General features: G+C 38.8%; 3 protein-coding genes across 5 annotated transcripts; all 3 read left to right on the top strand.

Moving 5' to 3' along the window:
- Positions 1–11,879: 11,879 nt before the first annotated feature.
- Positions 11,880–18,350, top strand: LOC140887216 (E3 ubiquitin-protein ligase RGLG3-like). 3 transcript variants are annotated; one of them, XM_073294322.1, is made up of 12 exons: positions 11,880–12,191; positions 14,397–14,676; positions 15,006–15,090; positions 15,193–15,333; positions 15,416–15,529; positions 15,884–15,981; positions 16,286–16,365; positions 16,470–16,575; positions 16,784–16,911; positions 17,248–17,377; positions 17,494–17,550; positions 18,108–18,350. In XM_073294322.1, the coding sequence occupies exons 2-12, from the start codon at positions 14,434–14,436 to the stop codon at positions 18,189–18,191; spliced, it is 1,266 nt and encodes a 421-aa protein (XP_073150423.1). In that variant the 5' UTR covers positions 11,880–12,191; positions 14,397–14,433; the 3' UTR covers positions 18,192–18,350. The 3 variants fall into 3 exon arrangements, with proteins under 3 accessions (XP_073150423.1, XP_073150422.1, XP_073150421.1); XM_073294321.1 differs by having other exon boundaries at positions 11,881–12,162; XM_073294320.1 differs by lacking the exon at positions 11,880–12,191 and adding an exon at positions 12,205–13,189.
- A 529-nt stretch (positions 18,351–18,879) lies between these two features.
- Positions 18,880–21,419, top strand: LOC140891690 (uncharacterized). Its single transcript, XM_073300292.1, has 4 exons — positions 18,880–19,151; positions 19,532–19,720; positions 20,051–20,270; positions 20,816–21,419. Exons 1-4 carry the CDS (start codon positions 19,027–19,029, stop codon positions 21,068–21,070), a joined length of 789 nt encoding a protein of 262 aa, XP_073156393.1. The 5' UTR covers positions 18,880–19,026; the 3' UTR covers positions 21,071–21,419.
- Positions 21,420–21,984: 565 nt separating this feature from the next.
- On the top strand, positions 21,985–23,494 carry LOC140891924 (aspartic proteinase nepenthesin-1-like). Its single transcript, XM_073300621.1, has one exon. It carries the CDS (start codon positions 22,015–22,017, stop codon positions 23,380–23,382), a length of 1,368 nt encoding a protein of 455 aa, XP_073156722.1. The 5' UTR covers positions 21,985–22,014; the 3' UTR covers positions 23,383–23,494.

Here is a 23,494-nt window from a genome sequence, read left to right as displayed (position 1 = left end):
TCTATCAGCTAAATTGTAGGCTATTCTTGGATAAATAACTTCCACAATTTTTTCTGCACACAAATTTCCCGAGATAGTTCCTAGAACCGCATCTTGTATATTCCCCATTCTTTTATCGCATACTACGATATCTATGGGTGAATCTATTTCCTCTTTAAAAGTAGCATTGATCATAATCTGGATTGCTCCAATATGAATCCAAGACATTGTCTTTGCTACTTCTGCTTTTAATTTCTGTAATTCCTCTCGAATTTCCTCAAAGGGAGTTAACTACATCTCAATTTGATTACTGGTTAATTCCATAGGGATCGCCATTTCCCTTCTGGATACCTTATAAATCAAATTATGTCTTCTTTGTCTTAGCCCTAGGTTTCCTAAGACTCTTTCAACTTGTCATGCCAAAAATCCTTGGTACTTTTGTAATGTTGGATTTTCTCTCATAATCCTTTGGACCATATTATGAGATATCGTGGTTTGACTAAAGAACCCAGCCAAACTTTCATGTGTTTCATGCCGAAACACTTCCTCTTTACTCTGATTCTGATTCTGATTCATCCTCAGAAACTTCTCGACTAATTAATATCTCTTCTTCGTATATTCTTTCATCTGAGGGGATATCCTCAAATTGATATATTTGGACTAGATCTTGAAAGAAGACCGCATCATCCATATCTGGTGTTGCTTCAAAAAGTTTAACTCTTTTTTTCTTGTTTTCTGGAAAATTTGTAGATATATGTCCTTTTGCTCCACATGTCCAGCAGTTGCAATCCTTGAAACTTTCACTTGCTCTTGTATGAGTTCTTCTGAAAGTTCTTCTTGATGGTGTTCTTCCCCTGCTTTGTGATAAGCCTGTTGTTGGGGATGTTCTTGTAGATCCACTTCTTCTACCCGATCTATAGGATCTGGCCTTTTGTTTGGACCAAAATGTTCTTGGTTTCCAAGAACTTTTCATTCTTTTATTATAGGGATTATTTTTGAATTTCTTCCTTTTAAATCCCTATGATCTGTTTCCAATGATCGTTGGAAGATCATTTTCTATACAACACAAAGGTGTACGCTTATCTATACCCCTTATTTTCTTGTATTTCTTCTGTAATGCTACCATATGACACCATTCTGCTAATTTTCCTTTCAAAAAGGAGGCACGTCTTGCCAATGTATCAAGATTACCTGGAACATATTCTTTGATCAACATTTCTCTCCAGGGACTTGGCATTTTTGCGAAAAATAGCTGAATAGCTATATTTTCCTCGACTCCCGAATTCCATCTGTATTTAGTGAATAACATAATGTATTCATCAACTAAACAGATATCATGTAGCTCAAGGCTATAAAGAGCTTGAGTATATCTTCTCTTTTTCTCTGTATCTTGATTATTGAAATAATCTACCACTATGAATTGTGCTTTAAATAGGGTGGCCATTCTTTCTCCAATCTCGCTCGCTAAGGAATTCTCTTGCTAAGATTGATTCCTTAGTTTCTGACATAGTCAATGTGAGACCTCGATTCTAAACAACAATTAAAGGAGTAATTCAATAAGTAAGCAATTAAAAGCCAAGAGCATTTTTTTTAAAAAAGGGGACGCGCAGGCGCGCCGCTTCAGGCGCGGGCGCGTATGGCGTCCTGCCCAAGCCCTCGCGCGGGCGCGCCACCCGAGGCACGGGCGCGCCTGAAGCTCTGCCCAAAACTTTCGAAACGAAGTGCGGGATGCGCGGGCGCGCATGGCCTGCTGAATTGGCTCAAAACAAGCCTCCAAAAGTGCAATAACATAACCAAAAAAACTCTAACATGATCCAACTAATATATATCCAACAACATAGCATTTAAATACATAAAAGTGAAGAACACGCATCGATGCTAGCTATTACAAGCCGAATACAGAATACAAGAGTTCTAACCACAAGCAAGACCACTTCCAATCCAAGTTCAAGTTCTTAACATGCTTCAAAACATAAGCTAGATTGTCATGCTAACAAGACTTCTAAACCGAGTCTCACTTCTACATCATTCCCTCAAAGCTAACCATGCCTCTTCTGACTTGATCCTGCCCCACCTGTTGCCAAGTACACATACAAAAAAAAGCAACAGTCGGATAACCGGTGAGAATGATAATCCCAGTAAAAGCAACATAACAAGTAATACAACAATAATCATGCTTTCAAGACAACGACGAAATTCATGACAACGTAATGAGATGCATGTCTTTAAACCGGGATATCAAATCTGATAAACGAGGGATTGCTGCTGTGCTTTTGGGATCCCGAGGGTGAGATTAAGTAACGACTCACCGACTCACCCAATCGAGGTGGTGCCACGTATCCCACTCCTCTAGACTTTGAGCAACTATAATGAGTATGCTAGCACTAGGCGAAACGACTACGACCTAGGCCACTCAATCATAGTTTCCAAACGTCTAAACAAAAAGGGCGGTTTTGCCCGCTGAAAACAAGATTGGCTCAAGATGAATGCATAACAGAAACATAAAACATAGCCATATAACAAAAGCTCAATCAAAACAACAGAACACAAGTTCCTCATGCTAGAACGAGTGTAGATGCAAGTATGTGATTTTAAGGGAAACTCGAGAACCAACTGTCCCGAGTATGCTATCCCGCTATCGATGTCTGCTTTTACCTTTCAATGTCGTAGATCCAACTCCGGACAAGCTACAACAAAAGATTGTATCAACAACTATACAACCTAAACAACAAACAACGGTTCAAGGAAATCTTTTTACCGATCTTCGTCCAACTCTTGACGAACAATGCTGCTAACACGGGCTTGACAAACTCCAAACGAATCTGTTCAAATACAAATCAAAGATCAATTACCATGATCGACTTACAAGCCAAGTTCAACAACTCAAAAACGGTTCGAAATCCCAAAACTCAAACCGACAGCATAACGGCTAAAAACTGAACAAACCGGAAACGCAGACGGCAGTTCAATACCGATATAATCTCATAAAAATGCTAATACAACAACAACAAGGCAATCCCAAAAAATCTCAAAACTCAAACTTTCGAAAATGGCTTCCAAAAAGCACAACAAATCCGAACGTCGCTCTAATTCAAAACCGACAGATAATAAACGATCTGAACTCCGCCAAGAACAACATACTAGAATCTAGATCGATTCTAACAACCTCCGAAAAACAAAACATATCTGATCGGAGAAATACTTACGGTATAACGGAGCTCTCACTGCAGTGATCACTAATCTGCCTTCAGAAATAATTTCTAACGGCCGGATCGAGCTCGGGAGGAAATCTGGAAGCTTGGAAAAGCTTGAAGGCGTCTTCAATGGAGGAGCTCAAAATTTCCAAGTCGAACAAATGTGTAGATAATATATAAAAATCAATATTTGCATTTTAGTCCCTGAAATTTCCAAAATTTGCAAAAAGTACCCTGATCAAAATCAAACCGGCTCGAGAATTCTGTAATCTCTGATTAACTCAAATAAAATCATTTAAGATAAAAACAGGGCGTTACAATTCTCCCCCACTAAGAAGAGATTTCGTCCTCGAAATCAATGAGAACCACAACTCATAAGATAGAATAAAGAACTAAAGACAGTAAGAAGAACTCACGTCATCCGAATAACTCCTGAAATCGCTGTCTCATGTCAGACTCTGTCTCCCAAGTTGCTTCCTCGACGCCGTGACAGCTCCACTGCACTTTCACCAACGGAATCGACTTGGTCCCGAGTTGTTTCTCCTTCCGATCAAGGATCTGAATCGGTCGCTCAAAGTAGCTCAGAGTCTCGTCTAACTCGGCTTCGTCAGGCTGAAGGATATGTGAAGGATCTGGATGATACTTTCGCAGCATAGAGACGTGAAAAACGTCGTGAATACCAGATAAAGACGGAGGAAGTGCAAGTCTGTAGGCAAGATCGCCTATCTTTTCGAGAATCTCGTACGGACCGATGAATCTCGGAGATAACTTCCCTCTCTTACCAAATCTGACAATGCCTCTGAACGGAGAAATCTTAAGGAAAACGCGGTCTCCCTGCTCAAAACTCAGAGGTCTATGTTTGACGTTCGCATACTTTGCCTGTCTATCTTGAGCTGACTTCATTCTGGTCTGAATGATCTTAACCTGCTCTGCCATATCTCTAAGCATATCCGGTCCCAAATCTGGTGACTCGGACAAGTCATCCCAAAACAACGGAGATCGGCATTTCTTACCGTACAATGCCTCAAAAGGCGCCATACCGATACTCACTTGGAAGCTGTTGTTGTAAGAAAACTCGACAAGAGGCAAAGAATCCTGCCAACTAGTGCCAAAGTCTAGCACTACCGCTCGCAGCATATCCTCTAACGTCTGGATAGTCCGCTCTGACTGTCCATCGGTCTGAGGATGATAAGCTGTACTCAGATGCAATCGAGTACCAAGTGCCCCCTGAAGACTGTGCCAGAAGTGAGAAGTGAATCTAGGATCTCTGTCTGAAACGATCGACTTCGGCATACCATGCAATCTCACAACATTGCTAACATACAACTCAGCCATCTGATCATAACGATACGTCATCCTGTACGGAATAAAACAAGAAGACTTCGTCAATCGGTCGATCACTACCCAAATAGCATCGCATCCTCGAACGGATCGTGGTAGCTTCGTGACGAAATCCATGGAAATGTGATCCCACTTCCATTCAGGAACAGATAGACTGTGCAACAGACCTCCTGGTCGCTTCTGTTCTGCTTTCACCTGTTGACAATTCAAACACCGAGATACAAACCTCGCTACGTCGCTCTTCATTCTCTTCCACCAGAACTGGTTCTTCAGATCGTTGTACATCTTACGACCTCCAGGATGAATACTAAACCGACTGCAATGAGCCTCTCGGAGAATACGCCGTCTCAACTCCGAAATATCAGGCACAACAATACGGTTATTCACGAACAAAACATCATCTCTAACCTGGAATTCAGACTGATGACCCGATCTGACTTTCTCTACTGAAATCTGGATGCTCGGCTCAGACTTCTGTGCTTCTCTGATTGCAACAAACAACTTTGGCTCGACTTGAATAGCAAATACTCTGATAGTCTCCCTATATGTTTCAAACTCTAAACCAGAAGTGCAACAATCATCGATCAATTGAGAAACACCGATAGTAGAAAGAGATAAAGAACAAAGTTTTCGGCTCAAGGCATCTACAACTGCATTAGACTTCCCCGGATAGTACTTGATTTCACAGTCGAAATTCTTCAACAGATCTAACCATCTTCTCTGTCTCATATTTAGCTCTGACTGTGAAAACAAGTACTTAAGGCTCTTATGGTCAGAAAAGATCTCGAAAGACTCACCATAAAGATAGTGACGCCAGATCTTCAGAGCAAAGACGATCGCAGCTAGTTCAAGATCATGGACCGGATAACGAGTCTCGTGCGGTTTCAGCTGCCTCGATGCATACGCTATCACATGCTTATGCTGCATAAGAACACAACCCAAGCCTCGGTTAAAAGCATCACAATAGACTGTGAAACCTCCAGTACCCTTCGGAATAGAAAGAATTGGAGCACTGGTCAGTCTCCTCTTCAGATCAACAAAGCTAGCCTCACAATCTAGAGTCCAAACAAAAGGCGCATTCTTCTGAGTCAGCTGGGTAATAGGCTTGGCAATAGACGAGAAACCCTCGATGAAACGACGGTAATAACCAGCTAAACCCATGAAGCTTCGGATCTCCGGCACTGAAGTAGGTCTAGGCCAATTCATAACCGCTTCAATCTTGCTGGGATCGACAGAAATCTCATCTTCAAAAATAATATGACCGAGAAAAACAACTCGATCTAACCAGAATTCACACTTAGACAGCTTGGCAAACAACTGCTCAACTCGCAAAATCTGCAGTACGGTCCTCAAGTGCTCTGCATGGTCAGTACGGTTCTTCGAGTAGATAAGAATATCATCGATAAAGATAATGACGAACTCATCTAAATAACGCTGAAAGATACGGTTCATCAAACCCATAAAAACCGCTGGGGCGTTAGTCAAACCGAACGACATGACTATAAACTCAAAGTGACCATACCTCGTCCTGAATGCGGTCTTAGAAACGTCTTCCTCTCGCACTCTCAACTGGTGATAACCTGACCTCAGATCAATCTTAGAGTAGACAGAAGGACCCTGCAGCTGATCAAACAAGTCATCTATTCGGGGTAAAGGATACCTGTTCTTAACTGTAGCCTGATTCAATTGACGGTAGTCGATACAGAGCCGCATAGAACCATCCTTCTTCCGAACGAATAGAACAGGAGCACCCCAAGGCGATACACTAGGTCTGATGTATCCCTTGGCAATCAAATCCTCAAGCTGCTCCTTCAACTCTCTCAATTCAACAAGTGTCATACGATAAGGAGCTTTTAAAATAGGTTGAGTACCTGGCACTAAGTCAATGCTGAATTCGATTTCTCGAATAGACGGCAATCCAGGAACATCTTCCGGAAACACATCCGCAAATTCTCTAACCACCGGTAAATCTACCAAAGCTGGGCTAGATTTCAGTACATCAATTGCATACACCAAAAATCCTTCTACACCTTTCTGTAACAAACGAGTCATAGATAACACTGAAATCAAAGGAATTCTAGATCGAGAACCCTTACCAAAGAATTTCCACTCGTCTGCCATTTCTGGTCTGAACCTGAAAACTTTTTGGAAACAATCGACTGTCGCCCTGTACTTGGTTAAAGCATCTATCCCGACAATACAATCAAAATCTGACAGTCCAAGTACAATACAGTCGAATTCTAACAAATTTCCTTCAAAACATAGTTCACAGTTCCTGACTAATCTGACAGAAACAATTCCTCCACCCAAAGATGAAGTAACAGCTACTACTGTAGGCAACAATTCAGTTGGCAAAGCATGCAATAATACGAATTTCTCAGAGATAAAAGAATGGGAAGCACCTGTATCTATCAATACATGAGCAGAATAACCAAAAATCGAACAGTTACCTGCTATAACATCGTCAGGTGCTGCTTGAGCCTGATCCTCTGTCAAAGCAAAGACTCGTGCTTGCTGTCTCGGAGGCTGATTTGCACTGGTACTACCTCCCTGTCTGTTCTGCTGCTAAGGCTAGAAAGAGTGCACTGCAGAAGACTACCTCTCAGGCTGAGCTGCAGGTCTAGACGAACTCCCACTCTGAGCTCTATCTCTATTACACTGAGGGCACACCTTAGAAAAGTGTCCCAGTTGCTGACAGGTGTTACAATTGCCAAAGACTCCCACACACTGATCCGGTGAGTGTCTTCCTCCACACTTGCTGCAGTACAAGGATGATGACCCAGAACTCGGTCCTGAACCGAATTGCTTCAAACCACTGGAGCTGGACGACTGTTCCCCTGCCTCTTGAACTGTTTACCTCTTGCTTTGTACTGATCCTTTCTGTTTCCCCCACTGTTACCACCTTCATACCTCTGCTGCTGGTTCTGATGCTGAGGTGGCTGATTCTGATACTGAGAGGGTTGGTTCTGATACTGCCTCTGCTGCTGAGGTGCTACCTGATTACCTCTTTGCCTCCACAAGCCTGCTTCTGCTCCCTTTGCATGATTCATGGCATCCGCAAAGTTGTCTGGCCTAGCAGTGTTCACCAAAGTTAAGATGTCAGGATTCAAGCCATTTATGAAATGATCTGCCTTAGCTTCTTCATCTCCGGCAATTAGTGGTGCAAAACGCAACAGACTATCAAACTTGGCAACGTACTCTTCGATGTTCAGATTCCCTTGTCTCAAATTGGCAAATTCTGCTCCCTTGTCCTTACGGTATGAGATAGGGAAAAACCGCTTATAGAATTCAGATTTAAAAAGAGTCCAAGTAACTTCTGTACCTCTATTCTCTATTGCTTTCTTTGTCATGATCCACCAGCTCTTAGCAACCCCACGTACTTGATGAATGACTAACCTGATTCTGCGGTCATCTGTGTAATCAATGGAATCGAATAGCTGATCAATATCATCCAACCAACTCTCGCAGTCAACTGGATTTTTTGAACCCATCAATAATGGCGGATTGAACGACTGAAACCTCTTAAACAAGGTTTCCATAGGCGTTGCTGAAGCATCCAACTGATCAACTTCAGTGCTAGCTTGCTCAGTTGCAGGGATAACTGGCGGTGTGTTTCTGTTTATCACTCGACGAGGACCCATCTGATAATCAAAGGTTAGGACACGAGATATCTCAATCGCTACAATCAGTGCCCTTACAACCGCTTGGAATACCAGATACCAGTCGATAACAGAAACAGTTATATTTCAAGTAGATCATGCTTTATAAATTAAATCACATAACCATGTAATTCAATAATTCTCAATAATAAAGCATGCTCGCATGGAATTAAATACACAGTTAAAATAATTCAAACACATGCGAGGAGCCAATACACGCAGACTCGATCTACCCGCTCACTCTAGTTCGACCAAGAATCTTAATTCTCTAATACCACTTAATGTGAGACCTCGGTTCTAAACAACAATTAAAGGAGTAATTCAATAAGTAAGCAATTAAAAGCCAAGAGCATTTTTTCTTTTAAAGGGGACGCGCGGGCGCGCCGCTTCAGGCGCGGGCGCGTATGGCGTCCTGCCCAAGCCCTCGCGCGGGCGCGCCACCCGAGGCACGGGCGCGCCTGAAGCTCTGCCCAAAACTTCCGAAACAAAGTGCGGGATGCGCGGGTGCGCCACCCGAGGCGCGGGCGCGCATGGCCTGCTGAATTGGCTCAAAGCAAGCATCCAAAAGTGCAATAACATAACCAAAAAAACTCTAACATGATCCAACTAATATATATCCAACAACATAGCATTTAAATACATAAAAGTGAAGAACACGCATCGATGCTAGCTATTACAAGCCGAATACAGAATACAAGAGTTCTAACCACAAGCAAGACCACTTCCAATCCAAGTTCAAGTTCTTAACATGCTTCAAAACATAAGCTAGATTGTCATGCTAACAAGACTTCTAAACCGAGTCTCACTTCTACATCATTCCCTCAAAGCTAACCATGCCTCTTCTGACTTGATCCTGCCCCACCTGTTGCCAAGTACACATACAAAACAAAGCAACAGCCGGATAACCGGTGAGAATGATAATCCCAGTAAAAGCAACATAACAAGTAATACAACAATAATCATGCTTTCAAGACAACGACGAAATCCATGACAACGTAATGAGATGCATGTCTTTAAACCGGGATATAAAATCTGATAAACGAGGGATTGCTGCTGTGCTTTTGGGATCCCGAGGGTGAGATTAAGTAACGACTCACCGACTCACCCAATCGAGGTGGTGCCACGTATCCCACTCCTCTAGACTTTGAGCAACTATAATGAGTATGCTAGCACTAGGCGAAACGACTACGACCTAAGCCACTCAATCATAGTTCCCAAACGTCTAAACAAAAAGGGCGGTTCTGCCCGCTGAAAACAAGATTGGCTCAAGATGAATGCATAACAGAAACATAAAACATAGCCATATAACAAAAGCTCAATCAAAACAACAGAACACAAGTTCCTCATGCTAGAACGAGTGTAGATGCAAGTATGTGCTTTTAAGGGAAACTCGAGAACCAATTGTCCCGAGTATGCTATCCCGCTATCGATGTCTGCTTTTACCTTTCAATGTCGTAGATCCAACTCCGGATAAGCTACAACAAAAGATTGTATCAACAACTATACAACCTAAACAACAAACAACGGTTCAAGGAAATCTCTTTACCGATCTTCGTCCAACTCTTGACGAACAATGCTGCTAACACGGGCTTGACAAACTCCAAACGAATCTGTTCAGATACAAATCAAAGATCAATTACCCTGATCGACTTACAAGCCAAGTTCAACAACTCAAAAACGGTTCGAAATCCCAAAACTCAAACCGACGGCATAACGGCTAAAAACTGAACAAACCGAAAACGCAGACAGCAGTTCAATATCGATATAATCTCATAAAAATTCTAATACAACAACAACAAGGCAATCCCAACAAATCTCAAAACTCAAACTTTCGAAAATGGCTTCCAAAAATCACAACAAATCCGAACGTCGCTCTAATTCAAAACCGACAGATAATAAACGATCTGAACTCCGCCAAGAACAACATACTAGAATCTAGATCGATTCTAACAACCTCCGAAAAACAAAACATATCTGATCGGAGAAATACTTACGGTATAACGGAGCTCTCACTGCAGTGATCACTAATCTGCCTTCAGAAATAATTTCTAACGGCCGGATCGAGCTCGGGAGGAAATCTGGAAGCTTGAAAAAGCTTGAAGGCGTCTTCAATGGAGGAGCTCGATTTAGGGAAGAGGATGAAATGATTTTCAAGTCGAACAAATGTGTAGATAATATATAAAAATCAATATTTGCATTTTAGTCCCTGAAATTTTCAAAATTTGCAAAAAGGACCCTGATCAAAATCAAACCGGCTCGAGAACTCTGTAATCTCTGATTAACTCAAATAAACTCTTTTAAGATAAAAACAGAGCGTTACAGTCATCTCCCATGCGATCTTAACAGATCCCATTAGACTCATTTCTAAAAGTTTAATGAATCCTTCTTTATTGAGATCTAATGTCCCTGCTGCTATTCTCATAGCTGACGTCCAATCATCTATAAGATCTTCTCTGTTTTTGAAGTCCAAAACATCAAGGTTTAACATAACCCCGTAAGGATGTATTGGATCTAAAATAGTTTTTCCGTAAGGAGTTTGATGGAGTGGGATTTTACTCCTTCTTGATCTGGTTCCTGCTGGATGTGAATTTTCTCCAACCTGGAACTCACTATGCGGTTCTTCTGTTTTAACCACATATCTTGGGGGATTCCCTATGGTTTGTTCACCCTCAGGGGAATTCATTTTTAGATCTACTACTTTCAGATTCGCAAATAAATCCGCAATATTTTGTAGATCCTCGAGATTTAATCTTTCTAAAGTAGTCATCAGATAGTGTTTTTCTCTGATACTGCTTTTATAAAATTAATCATCATTTCATCATTGGTTAAAGGTTTTTGAACCATTTTGGTTTTACCTTTCTGATGTAACAAAGGTTCGGTACCAAATGAGAGTGGTAACCTTCCTCCTGTATTTCCTTTTATAGAACCCGAAGTGTGTTCTAGATTTATGATTTTATTTTGAAGATCCTTTAGAGTTCCAAGAATTTCTTCTTGTTTCATAAGGATTTCATCAATTTGCCGAGGTATTTCATACAACTGATTGCTGTAATATTGTACCGTCTTTTGAATTTTTCTAAGATCTCCGGAGAGTTTAGAGGAATCTGGGGTAATCTCTAAAAATTGAGAGTTAGAAATCATTTTTCTTTATCTCTTCAAAATTAAGAGCATTAATCACAACCTGTTGTAAGTAATCTATTGTGAATAGATTAACTTGTTTATAGGATTTCATATGAATAAAATCCTCTTGATTCAAACCTTCGTTTGAAGTCATCTTTTGTAGAAATCTTCTCCTCAACAAAGAAAAGCATGAATTAACGAATAATATTACGTCTAAATAATTAACCTAAAGCTCTGATACCATTTTTACCATTTTTGCGCATAATTCTTTATACTGCAAATGAGCTGCAAATGAGCACAAAATCTCCAGATTCAAGCATAAAACCTCTACAAGTTAAGCATAAAACCTATATATTTCAAGCATAGATTAGCATAAATCTAGCACAAGAATTAAATATTAAAATATTCAAGTTTGGCGTCCTAGGAAGTTATAGTAAAGAATCTTTTGCCTAGGAAATTATAATAAAGTTAGGAAGGGTATTAGGAATTTTATGATAATTCACTCTCATTTCAAATCAAATTCAAAAATCTTCTAAATTCAAACACCCATCAGGCTTTTTTTTTATTTTCTACTTGCAATCTTCTAAATTAGATACACATGTTAGGCATGTTACTGATGCTTGTTCTAACTAAAGTTTAAAACTATTACGTTATCACCGATTTACAGTATTTGAAAATCTTAACAAAACCATCTGAAAAATGGATTCTTTACTGGAAAAGTAGAAATTGGGCATGTTCTTACATCTTTCCCTGCCAGCGTTATCACTGATTTACAGTATTTGAAAATCTTAACAAAACCAGCTGAAAAATGGATTCTTTACTGGAAAAGTAGAAATTGGGCATGTTCTTACATCTTTCCCTGCCAGAAAAAGGTGAAAGTGTATCAAGAAATTTCACTCGAGTTCAGCTGAATCACCATTTTTATTTTTATTTTTATATGTATCGAAGCTATTGAGTTTTCCATTTTTCTGCTGAACCCATTAAGCTCTAGGTGCTGCAACTTTAGTATTAATTGTTTAGTTTTTATGTGTATCCCGAATATGCTGTAGTTGTGGGTGTTTTTAACTTTGACTTGATTTGTGTGTGTTTTCTTGAATTTGTTGGAAATATTCGTGGATGGGTTTGTGTAAAAATGAGTACTTTGCAATTGCTGAGAAGAAATTGTGGTCTAATTGTAGTCATAGTTGGACAATTAATGAGACTTATTACCAGATCTTCAATGATAGGTGGTCTGATGTTTAGAAGTTTGTAATATAGTAAAATTCTTTGCTGAATTGGTTTCATCAGGTATCATATTCTGTTTAATCTTTAGATTTTATTACTCATTCCGTTGGATTTGAGGACTTATTGATTGTTAAGGAGTGTGATAACTGGTATTAAACTGAAATATGACTAAATATCAACTCTGAAAGTCCTTTGTGACGTTACTAACGTATACTGGAGGCCCACCCCCACATTCTGTTGACACATAAAGTCTAATCATATGGACTGTGGGAGAAATTGTGTCTTCTGTCTTGATGTAACGAGGCTGTAGCATTATGAACGTGGATTGAATGTAATATCCATCTCATATCGCAATTGCCATTAGCATTTAAGCAACTTTGAACCTTTGGTTGAGGAAATTCTGTGCACATTTAGGATTCAAAATCTCTGCATTTCAAACTATACTCATTTCTCGTATCCAAGGATCCAGCAAGCATAAGAGATGACTTGCTACTTGGGATGGCATTTTATGCTCATACTCATGCAAGTTTGAAACCATGGAAATGTTAATAAAACAAGAAAGAGCAAGAGCTTGCATCAGCTTGTATGTGGAAGGAGGACAGAAAATATAACTTTTTGATGCCTGTGGAACATGAAGTATTCTCAGAATTGGGCAACAATGTGGGACATATATAGGTTAGGAGGTTTATGCTAACTCAGAGTTGAGACTTGATTTTAACTGGTTTCACATGAAACCAACTTGGCATATTGTCCTCAACGTTATTCTGTTTATTTTCTCATTTTAGGTAGAGTTCCCCAGCACTCTAGAATTGTTTGTTTTCTTGGAAATCGAATGTGAAAAAACTAGCTATTTACATTTGCATTCATCAGATTCACTGATGGAGTTTCGCTTGACCAGTTTTTGGTTATATATGTAATATGTTCAACAATGTCCTTGGATTTTTTCTTTCTGGAAAATATTATGGAATCACCCTGCTTGGAAACTGTTACTCTTCTTTGAGTCAAAAGAATTATATATGGGCCTTTTGAACTCCTCGAAAATCTTTTGTTCAATCCAATTTTTTGAGTTACTCTATCTTTATTTTTTTCTTTTTTGTATTGAACTCACCATCCTTCTTTTGTATGTCCCTGAAGAATTATCTGCTTTCTAGAACAACAAATTACTTCTGAATTTCCTTTGTAAGCACTCAGCTCCAACTTTGAGGGTATGAAAGTTAGTGTACCCAAACTTCACACTTTCAAGTCAAAATAACATATCAATTAACAAAGGAATTTTTTGTAAGATGCGATCACTTTGTTATTCTAGAAATAGATTTATTTATTTTTAATGTGCTTGTTGTCAAGGGGCAATTTTGTTTCTTTAAAGATCGTTGCAACGTCTTGGTCTTTATTTTATGATTTGGGAAAATGTTTTGAGAAATGGCTTCGAGATACTAAAAAGTGCAAATCATGTAATGCTTAGCTTATTTGTTAAATTGTATTTGGTTTCCTTTCCTTTTTTTTGTTTTTTTGGGATTAGATTGTATTATATTTGAATCGATACTTGTGTGGATGATACTTGGGTGAGACTTTTTACATTTTAAAATGTAGTATATTTCTTTACTAAATTTTATAAAATAATTTTGTATTTTGTAACCCAACATGTAAGACTCCGTGTACATATGACATTACCCTTAATGTAATAATTATGCTGGCAAGGGTAGGAATTGATAATGTGTTTGGGAAAAATAATTGAAAATGACGCAATTATATTTGTTGGGGAATGAGAAATAGGTTTGGGTAATTATAAATTACTATCGTGCAAACATTTATCATTTCGTGTTGAGACAATTCTAAATGTGAATCGCATATCTCAGACAGTTCTTTAAAATTGTCTATGCAGACCTGTTCTGCTATCAAGTTGGAAACAACAGCATCTAATGGGCAACAGTGAATCATCACCTGATGAGTCCTATGAAAATCATCCGGATCAACCAAATTCAAATGTAGGATACACAGTTGGTACCCATAATCGAACTCCATCTCCGGAACATGCTAGAAGCTCAACACAGACTAGTCATCAGCATCATCCTCAAGGACACACAGGAGCTTCAGTAAATGTTAATCACAGAAAGAATCGACACACTGCATATATAGCGGATAGTTACAACTCATTGGAAGAGGTACACATTTGCTTCAATTGTCATTATATTAAATTTTATCTAAGCTAAATTAAATAACAATGATAAGAATCTTGTATATGTTTGGAGAAAATGAGTGTTTAGTTTTGTTCTTATGAAAAAACAGCATTATAGCAATAGTATCGTGTAAGATTTTGTAATATATGAAATATGGAAAGCAAAACACATGTGCCCTCTGTTTTTATTGCTTTGAGTTTACAACTACTTTTTCGTGATTGTTATTCCCCATTTTATGCCTGTCATGGATCAAGAAAATATGCTAAATATGACCATAGTTTGGGCGTAACCAAGATGTGCTAGCATGTTTCCAGGTTATAAATGCATTAAGAGAAGCTGGCTTGGAATCATCAAATTTAATTCTTGGTATCGATTTTACGAAGAGCAATGAGTGGACAGGTTGATTCAGCTACAAACAACTTTTTTTCATTTTCTTGTTTGTTTTTGTGGGTGGTGGGATCTGATTAGTTGTGAGGACCATCTAACTTGAGAAGATTGTAGGAAAGCATTCTTTCAACAGGAGAAGCCTCCATGCAATTGGTAGCACACCCAATCCGTATGAACAAGCCATTTCAATCATTGGGAGAACTTTATCTCCTTTTGATGAAGACAATTTGATACCTTGTTTTGGATTTGGTGATGGTCAGTGTTAATTGCTTTAATGTAATAAAATTTTATGAGATCTATCGGAAGCTTACTCTTTTTTTTTAATGAAAAAGTGCAGCAACAACCCATGATCAATATGTCTTCAGCTTTTATCCAGATCATCGTCCATGTAATGGATTTGAAGAAGCACTTGCACGATATAAAGAAATTCTTCCTTTTTTGAACTTATCTGGTATTGATAATAATTTTTTCTTGATAGTTGTGTTTAATCCCAGCAGTGATGTGTATTTTTCTTGTCTGAAATTACATTATGTTGCATTCTGGATGATCAATGGCATGGAACATAGAGCGAAATCGACGTTTGTTAACTTGTGTCTGGCTATTATTACGAGCTCGTACTTGTGATTTCACATATATTTATTCCTTAATCAATTTTAGAGTTGGTTGAACCTAGCTCAAAGGACTCATACAAGTTTAGAGAGATAAATCAACCTTGTTGAATTTTCCAACCTTTACTTCGTACAAGAGGGGTAAAATGAATTGATTTTGATCTATGTGCCTCGTCTTCTTTGGTTACCTGATGTAGGTCCAACCTCATTTGCTCCAGTAATTGATGCTGCAATTGATATCGTGGAGAAGAGCAATTTTCAGTATCACGTCCTTGTTATCATTGCTGATGGACAGGTTCACCTTTTTTTTTTTTTTTTTTTGCTTTTTTGCTGTTGATTCTGAACTTTATGATGCACTTGGGAAAACAATTTCATATATCTTTGGGTACAAAAACTCTGCCGCCCTGCCATCGAAGTTTTGGATAGTTAAAATGGCATCCTTTGAGGGTAGGCAAACCTAGCACTTACTCTGGTTACTGTTCTGGAGGGGCGTAAGTGTAATGCTCGCATAATTGCTGGAATTTTAATTATCTTCGTTTGAATTCTCTGGTAAAATTTCTGTATTTAAGGAGAAACTTAGAGGTTTGGCATGAACTTAGGTTACTCGGAGTAGTGATACACCACCTGGAAGGTTTAGTCCTCAGGAACACACAACTATCAACTCTATAGTCACTGCAAGGTAAACGACTTTATGAATTTTATAATTGTAGGCTGATTGCACTTGAACAAATTTTATTCATATTGTGTTCCTTACTCATATGCGCCATGACCTTTAAATAACAGTGAATATCCTCTTTCTATCATTCTTGTTGGTGTGGGGGATGGTCCTTGGGATGCAATGAAAGAATTTGATGATTACATTCCTCAACGAGCATTTGACAATTTCCAGGTACCAAGAAATGCAAGAAATGGTGATTTTTTATTACCAGTGATGTGCAATCTGTGAGGTGGTTTTACATATTATGTTGGTTCACGCTATTTATCATGTATGTGATAGTTTGATCGATATTTTGGTACCAAATCTAGAGGGGAACTTGAAATAATTGTGAAAACTTCTGTTTGTATCTAATATCTGTTTCTCCCAAATGGTGATGCAGTTTGTGAACTTCACTAATATTATGTCTGGGCACACAAATTTGGAGAAAAAGGAAACAGCTTTTGCACTTGCTGCTCTCATGGAAATTCCTTTACAATATCGAACTGCGATGACCCTTCACACTAAGGAGTAAGACGCCATTGAGAAATTCTATTTCTAACAAAATTGTGTGAAATAAACACACGACACCCACCCCCTTGAAATCGCTTAGGAGTTAAACATTCATACCTTCTGTTTCTTGGATTAAACCCCACATTTTGTAGTTTCTCATTTCTTTCTTGGTATCCTTGTGCACGTTTAGTAGTAATCTGAGCAAATGAGAAAGCGAATCATTTAGCATACTCATCGCCACCTTCAAGAACCTTGGTCATGGACTCATGGTGGTTTGAGTTATGCCACATGTTCCCCTTGTCAGAATTATTTTTCATAAAATAGTGATTGTTTTTGAAAATTTTCTTTGTGAAGCAAAAAAATTGCAGGTCCTGGGAGACAACCCTTCCCTCCTCCACGGAGAGTATTAGATCATGATAATGCTAAGTTGTCTTCTCATTCGTCGAGCTTAGAATCTGTTGAATCGAGATCAGTAGATGAGCAAGTAAGCTATTTCCCTTCAAGTTTAGCCACTGATATTTGCTTGATGCCTTTGGAAGGTTGTTCTGTTTCTTCTCGTATATTTTTTTAAAAATTTTGTTTGTTAATTTCTATGGCAAGGTCTGCCCAATCTGCTTGACAAATTCGAGGAACATGGCTTTTGGGTGCGGTCATATGGTAAGATTCGATTGCTGATTATACTTGAATTAAATGTCTACCTATAACGTGAAGTGTGCATCTTTCACAGTTTTTCATCGGGACTTCAAATTTGCATGTGTGTTGTCCTCAGTAAAATCAACACTTCGTATTTGAGTTCTTTGCCTCTTAAGATCAAATTGGCCTACCTTTAAGTTGTGAAACTCTTGAGAAATGGATTACATGAACATCATGTAGTGAAGGAAAAAAGTAAAATAAACTTGTTGACAATGATTTTACATGCCACTTCCATATAACTGCAGAAAGCAAGGTGTTTTGGAAAAACCTACAATTTTTGTGAAATAATTTAGTTGGACCAGACTTCCTAGGCTGAATACTGTCTAGCAACCTCTACTGCCATTTATCAGAACAGTCCTAGATCGTGTAATGAAGGGGTTTAACTCTGAGGTCTCATATAAAGGACAGAGTAATGAAGTATGTACAAAGCAACTCGTAGAACACCATATTCGGTACAGCTCAGAGACTTCTTTGTGCTGTATGTGTGATCTTTTTAACTGTGATTATGTGGAATATTTCAGACATGCAAGGACTGCGGTGCTTCGATATCTTCCTGCCCTTTGTGCCGCCAGCCCATAACTACCCGTATAAGACTGTATTCTTGAAGGCTAAAGCTCCAGGAATTTACAGCTCGCTCTTGTACACATATGTTGCTTGTAAAAAATTGTGTATGTGTAAAAAATTTAGACGTGATTACTCTTCTGTTTTATGAATATATTGTTGGAAGACATGAGCTTTCAATAAAAATTGTGGCTTGAATTTTCCGAGTATTGGAAGTTGGAACTTGGGAGAGGTTGAAATTGAATCATATAAAAGTGTTATTTTCACAACAAATATATATGGGATGGATCCATTTCATAGACCGTGAGAATTGTTAACGAATACACAATGTTTTAGCCAAGATATTGGGTTTTCGACCAAATACAATTAAAAAAATAAATTTAATCTGTATATCAAATCAAACCAATTAATAATTTAGAAAAAAATTGAACTCATAGATCACAAATTAAAAATATTATAGGTACTGTTTGAGAAAATTTTTAGAAAGCATTTCTTATTTTTTTAAAATAAAATTTACAGAATTTTAAAATTTTGTTAAGAAAAAATCGAGAAATACTTACTAAAAGTGTCCCAAAAATCTGTCTAAAATCGTGGTAATTTATTTAGATAAATGTAGTTAATTTTTTTATTCGAAACAAGTACGTCTTGTGTTAATAAGCAAGCGGATTCGTGTTATAATATAATGTAATTTAATATTCGATGTTAATTGTACTAAAAACGAAAAGAAAAAAATCGTGGTAGAGCGACTCTGAACTCTCCACGCCAAGAACAATATTTCTTGGTTTTTTTTAATTATTATTTTTTATTTTTTTTGAAACATATTTTTGGTTTTTGGTTTCCTCGTATTTGGGATAGTTCGGAGGCCAACAAGGTGGAGTGATGCCGCGAGATGTATCTCGGTCACCGTCGTACTCGCGGCGGCGATATTCTCGGTCACCCGTCGGCCACCGCCACTCCAACAAGCGGAGCACCCGCCGTGACCGTACCCGATCTCCTCGCAGCAGGTCGGCGTTTGCTAATTATCTATTCTTTTACCCGAATTTCCCTATTCTTCAATGCCTTGAATAGTACTCTGTTTCTTACTGCAATTACATTTCAATGGCTCTATGGTGTTGAAATGTTATCATATCAATGACTACTAATTGCTGGGGTTATTGTCACGGAGGTGGAAATGCTTTTCTTTGAGAAAAAATGATTTTTTACTATCGAAATTGTGAATGTTAAAGTACTTCTGAACAAAGTTAACTACTTTATGAAGTTCATGTGTTATGACAATTGCGAAAGAAGTCATATCTTCCTTTCGTTGATTTTATCATATATAACGTGACCAGGCAAGTGTAGGGATAAAATACTTGTTTTGACATAGTTATTATGCTCGTGGCAGGCGAAAAAGCCGCTCCCCTGCTTCGAAGCATCGGAAGAGCCGGTCACCAACACCAAAGCGCAACCGGAGACGCAGAAGTCGAAGTTCATCTTTGTCCCCTTCAACAAGATCTCGTAGTGCCAGTTTGACATCAGCTGAGAAAAAGGCTGTCAATTTCAAATTGAAAAAGGAGGAAGAAGAAAGGATACGGTAAAACACAGTTTCTCTTTGGGTCTTTTAGCGAGAGATTTTGTTTGTTATCTGCTTGCATAGGCAACATGTTCAAGGATTTTCATTATTTATAAGTTGGAGTGGAACGGAGAGGTGTTCGGTTGTTTTTGTTCTGATAAATTTATTTCTGTATAGGTAAATTTTAGGAGCTTTTGTGTAAGATGCAGCCTGTTGGATGGTTATGTAGTTTATGACAAGTCACACTTTGTTCTATTTTATATTTTCTCGAGTGTAAGAAATTTGGTTATTGGCCAAACTTTTTCATGTTATGATGTGGCATTTGTGAGTTAAGTTTATTTTTGCATGCAGAATGCAGCATGAGGCAGAGCTTAAACAATTAGAAGAAGAAACTGCGATGAGAGTGGAGGAAGAAATTCGTAAAAGGGTCGAGGAGAAATTGGGTTCTGAAGAAGTCAGGTTAGAAATTGAAAGACGAATTGAAGAAGGTCGAAAGAAGCTATTTGATGATGCTAAAGCTCAACTTGTAAGAGAAAAGGAAGCAGCTCTTGCTGAGGCCAGGCAGAAAGAAGTAAGCTCCATGAGCCCAGCTTATGCAATTTTTTTTTTATTAAAGAAATCATTTTTGACTAGCGATTTGTATCATGATTCATTTAACGTTTTAGGTACAATATTGTATAAGGTTTGTTCTTTGGAAGCTTTTTAATGGTACTGGATCTATGCTGTAAATGTTTGGGCCACCCAGGAGTAGCCTGTACAAAATTTTGGTTTTGTAGAGGATGCAGTTCCATGCATTACATGCTTACATTCTACTGTATTATTGCCAAGTAGAACCAACTAATGGACATTCTGGTATACAAATCACTAATTTTTGCAATGGCTCCAGTGTCTTAGCAATTTTACCGTGACCTCTACTTGGTTAAAATTTGAAAATTTTAATTTACAATTACCATTTTGATGTCATATTCATCTTCTACGTCAATGCATCAAAGTGTATGCTCGTAAATTGTGGTGAGTGTGTTCACTTCACTACGCTTATGCTAGTATCACAATACAATCACGATCTATTCTACATGAAGTGTGATTCACAAAACTTAGTTGAATTCTCAATCTCAGGAACAAGCTCGGAAGGAGAGGGAAGAGCTTGATAAGATGCTGGAAGAGAATCGCAGAAGAGTAGAAGAGGCTCAAACGAGGGATGCCCTGGAACTGCAGCGAAAAGAGGAAGAAAGACTGAGGGAGTTGGAATTGATTCAAAGACAAAAGGAAGAGGCTGCTCGAAGGAGGAAGATTGAAGAGGAGGAAGAACATTTGAACCAGACCACATTATTGGGTAAGAGCAAGTCTCGAGCAAAACTGATCGGTCTATAAACTGGCATTGGCCAATTCAAACAGGGTTTAAAACAAGTCTCCCCGACTTTACCATTGTACTCCTTAAACATTGTTTTTTCACCCGTGAAGCGATGTTTCTATTTTCTTGGATGTGTTATTTCGAATGCAAGACTATACGCAGGTTTTTAGTTTTAGTAGTTTTGTCGGGACAGGCTTAGAAATTAGAACTTTGAGACTCATTGCAAGGTAATTGGTTCAAGGTTCAAGCAAAAGGTGGTTCCTGGGACGTACTTATTTCGGAGGGTTATGCTAAGTATTCATTAATATTTGTAATACAGTGTTCAGGATTGTAATATTTGTGAAAAGGAAATTTGGTGCCATTCCAAAACATTCTGTACATCTTTGGAACCCATAAAGAGTGGCGTTTGGATCCTGTACACAGCACGATGTCTTGCATTATAGAGCCATTGCATCATTTGTAATACATAGTTTAATTTGAACTAAACAAAATTCTCAATGCTAACACGATTTATTCTATCTAGCTAATTAATGTCCAATCCCGTACACTTGTATTATCTATGAGGTTCACGATAATTACACTTTCTTCTTCACGCCAATCACACTTGAACCAAACGTGTCGGCGTACGCACCTTAAATCGCTAAATTATTACCAAATACGTAATATAAACTTATGATGCGTGTATAAATGCAGTCTTTTTTATAATTAAAAAAAATTGATCACCAAACATTTTTTAATGATTTTTTTTGAATTAATAATATGCATGCAATGAATTGGTGAGATAGTGGATAGAGACTGCCAAATTTTCCAAGATTTTTTAATTTGGTATACTGAAAATATTTGCCCATCGGATAATAGAATTAGCCATTATAATTCATGCCATTTATTTCTCCCCTCCCTTCGGATATATTTACTTCAATTTCATACAAACTTTGAACAACAAACTTACTATCAAGAAAAAAAAATGTCCTCACTTCGATTTTCTAGCATCAATCTACTAATTCTTGCTGCTACACTTCTTGTTTCCCCGACCCTTTCCACATCTAGACATGCATCACTTCAACACCCCCATGCGATCGAAGCCGGGTTTCGAGTACCCTTACGACGAGTCGATTCCGGCAATACTTTCACCAAGTTCGAGCTCTTGCGACGTGCAATGAGTCGGGAAAAACAGAGGATCAAACAGCTTCAAGCTATGGCTGTGTCTGCATCAGATTATCACCAGGCTAACGACTTCGAATCGCCTATTCATGCCGGAGATGGCGAGTTCTTAATGAAACTCTCTATTGGAACTCCACCAGTATCTTTCTCAGCTATACTCGACACGGGAAGTGATCTGGTCTGGACCCAATGCCAGCCTTGCAAGCGATGTTTCCCTCAAACAACCCCGATTTTCGATCCCGAAAAATCCTCATCTTTCACTCACTTGCCCTGTTCCAGCATACTCTGCAGCGCACTGCAGCCCTCTTCTTCTTGCGATGATGGAAAAAGCTGCCAGTATACATATTTGTATGGTGATTTTTCGAGTACCGAAGGTGTCATGGGGCTCGAAACGTTCACATTCGACAATGTTTCGGTCCCAAGAATCGGATTCGGCTGTGGTTTCGCTAACGATGGGATTGGTTTCGACCAAGGGGCGGGGCTGGTGGGGCTCGGCCGCGGAGCTCTGTCTCTTGTTTCCCAACTCAAAGCACCAAAATTTTCCTATTGTTTAACATCCATCGATTCAAACAAGCCCGGCATGCTTCAAATAGGATCCTTGGATAAAGAACCCGCAATGGAACCATTAAACGTCAAAGCAACCCCTTTGATCAAAAACCCATCTTTACCTACGTTTTACTATCTTTCCTTGCAAGGGATAACAGTCGGGCACACGCGATTGAGCGTCGAGAAATCGAGTTTCCAGATCCAAGAAGATGGAAGTGGTGGCATGATCATTGATACAGGCACGACCATCACATATCTCCCAAGAAACGCATACTATCTTGTTAAGAATGCGTTCGTTTCGCAGATGAAATTACCCGTAGACAATTCTCCTTATGGAAAAGTGTTTGATCTTTGTTTCATACTTCCCACGTCGAACGACACTGCTAGTACTATCGATCATATTGAGGTTCCAAGAATGGTGTTCCATTTTGAGGGAGTGGACTTGGAGTTGCCGGAGAAGAACTACTTCGTGGCGGATCCGAGCGGAGGAGCGTGTCTGGCTATGGGGAGTACTTCGGATGGTATGTCCATTTTTGGGAATTTTCAGCAGCAAGATTTGTTGGTGGTGCATGATCTTATTAAGGAGACTGTAGGTTTTGTGCCAACAAAGTGCGACCAAGTATGAGAAACGAGCTAGCTAGCTAGCAAATGAATACTTAAAACAAATAAACAAAATAATACATTTCATGAAACTAAATGCCAGGCTTGCTACAACTGCATGATGAGTTTCTATATCA

Source organism: Henckelia pumila, chromosome 3, assembly GCF_033568475.1.
Source record: "Henckelia pumila isolate YLH828 chromosome 3, ASM3356847v2, whole genome shotgun sequence".
NCBI classification, from domain to species: Eukaryota; Viridiplantae; Streptophyta; class Magnoliopsida; order Lamiales; family Gesneriaceae; genus Henckelia; species Henckelia pumila.
Note: the sequence above shows the minus strand (reverse complement) of the source record. Positions and strands in the feature narration are given on the sequence as shown.

Excerpts from the sequence above, each read along its gene's own strand:
- LOC140887216 (XM_073294320.1), top strand. The coding sequence starts at position 13,146 with ATGAAGTATTCTCAGAATTGGGCAACAATGTGGGACATATATAG. Across the intron at positions 13,190-14,396 it reads ACAATGTGGGACATATATAG|ACCTGTTCTGCTATCAAGTT; the intron begins GTTAGGAGGTTT and ends TTGTCTATGCAG. Across the intron at positions 14,677-15,005 it reads GTTACAACTCATTGGAAGAG|GTTATAAATGCATTAAGAGA; the intron begins GTACACATTTGC and ends GCATGTTTCCAG.
- LOC140891690 (XM_073300292.1), top strand. The coding sequence starts at position 19,027 with ATGCCGCGAGATGTATCTCGGTCACCGTCGTACTCGCGGCGGCGATAT. Across the intron at positions 19,152-19,531 it reads ACCCGATCTCCTCGCAGCAG|GCGAAAAAGCCGCTCCCCTG; the intron begins GTCGGCGTTTGC and ends TGCTCGTGGCAG. Across the intron at positions 19,721-20,050 it reads GAGGAAGAAGAAAGGATACG|AATGCAGCATGAGGCAGAGC; the intron begins GTAAAACACAGT and ends TTTTGCATGCAG.
- LOC140891924 (XM_073300621.1), top strand. The coding sequence starts at position 22,015 with ATGTCCTCACTTCGATTTTCTAGCATCAATCTACTAATTCTTGCTGCT.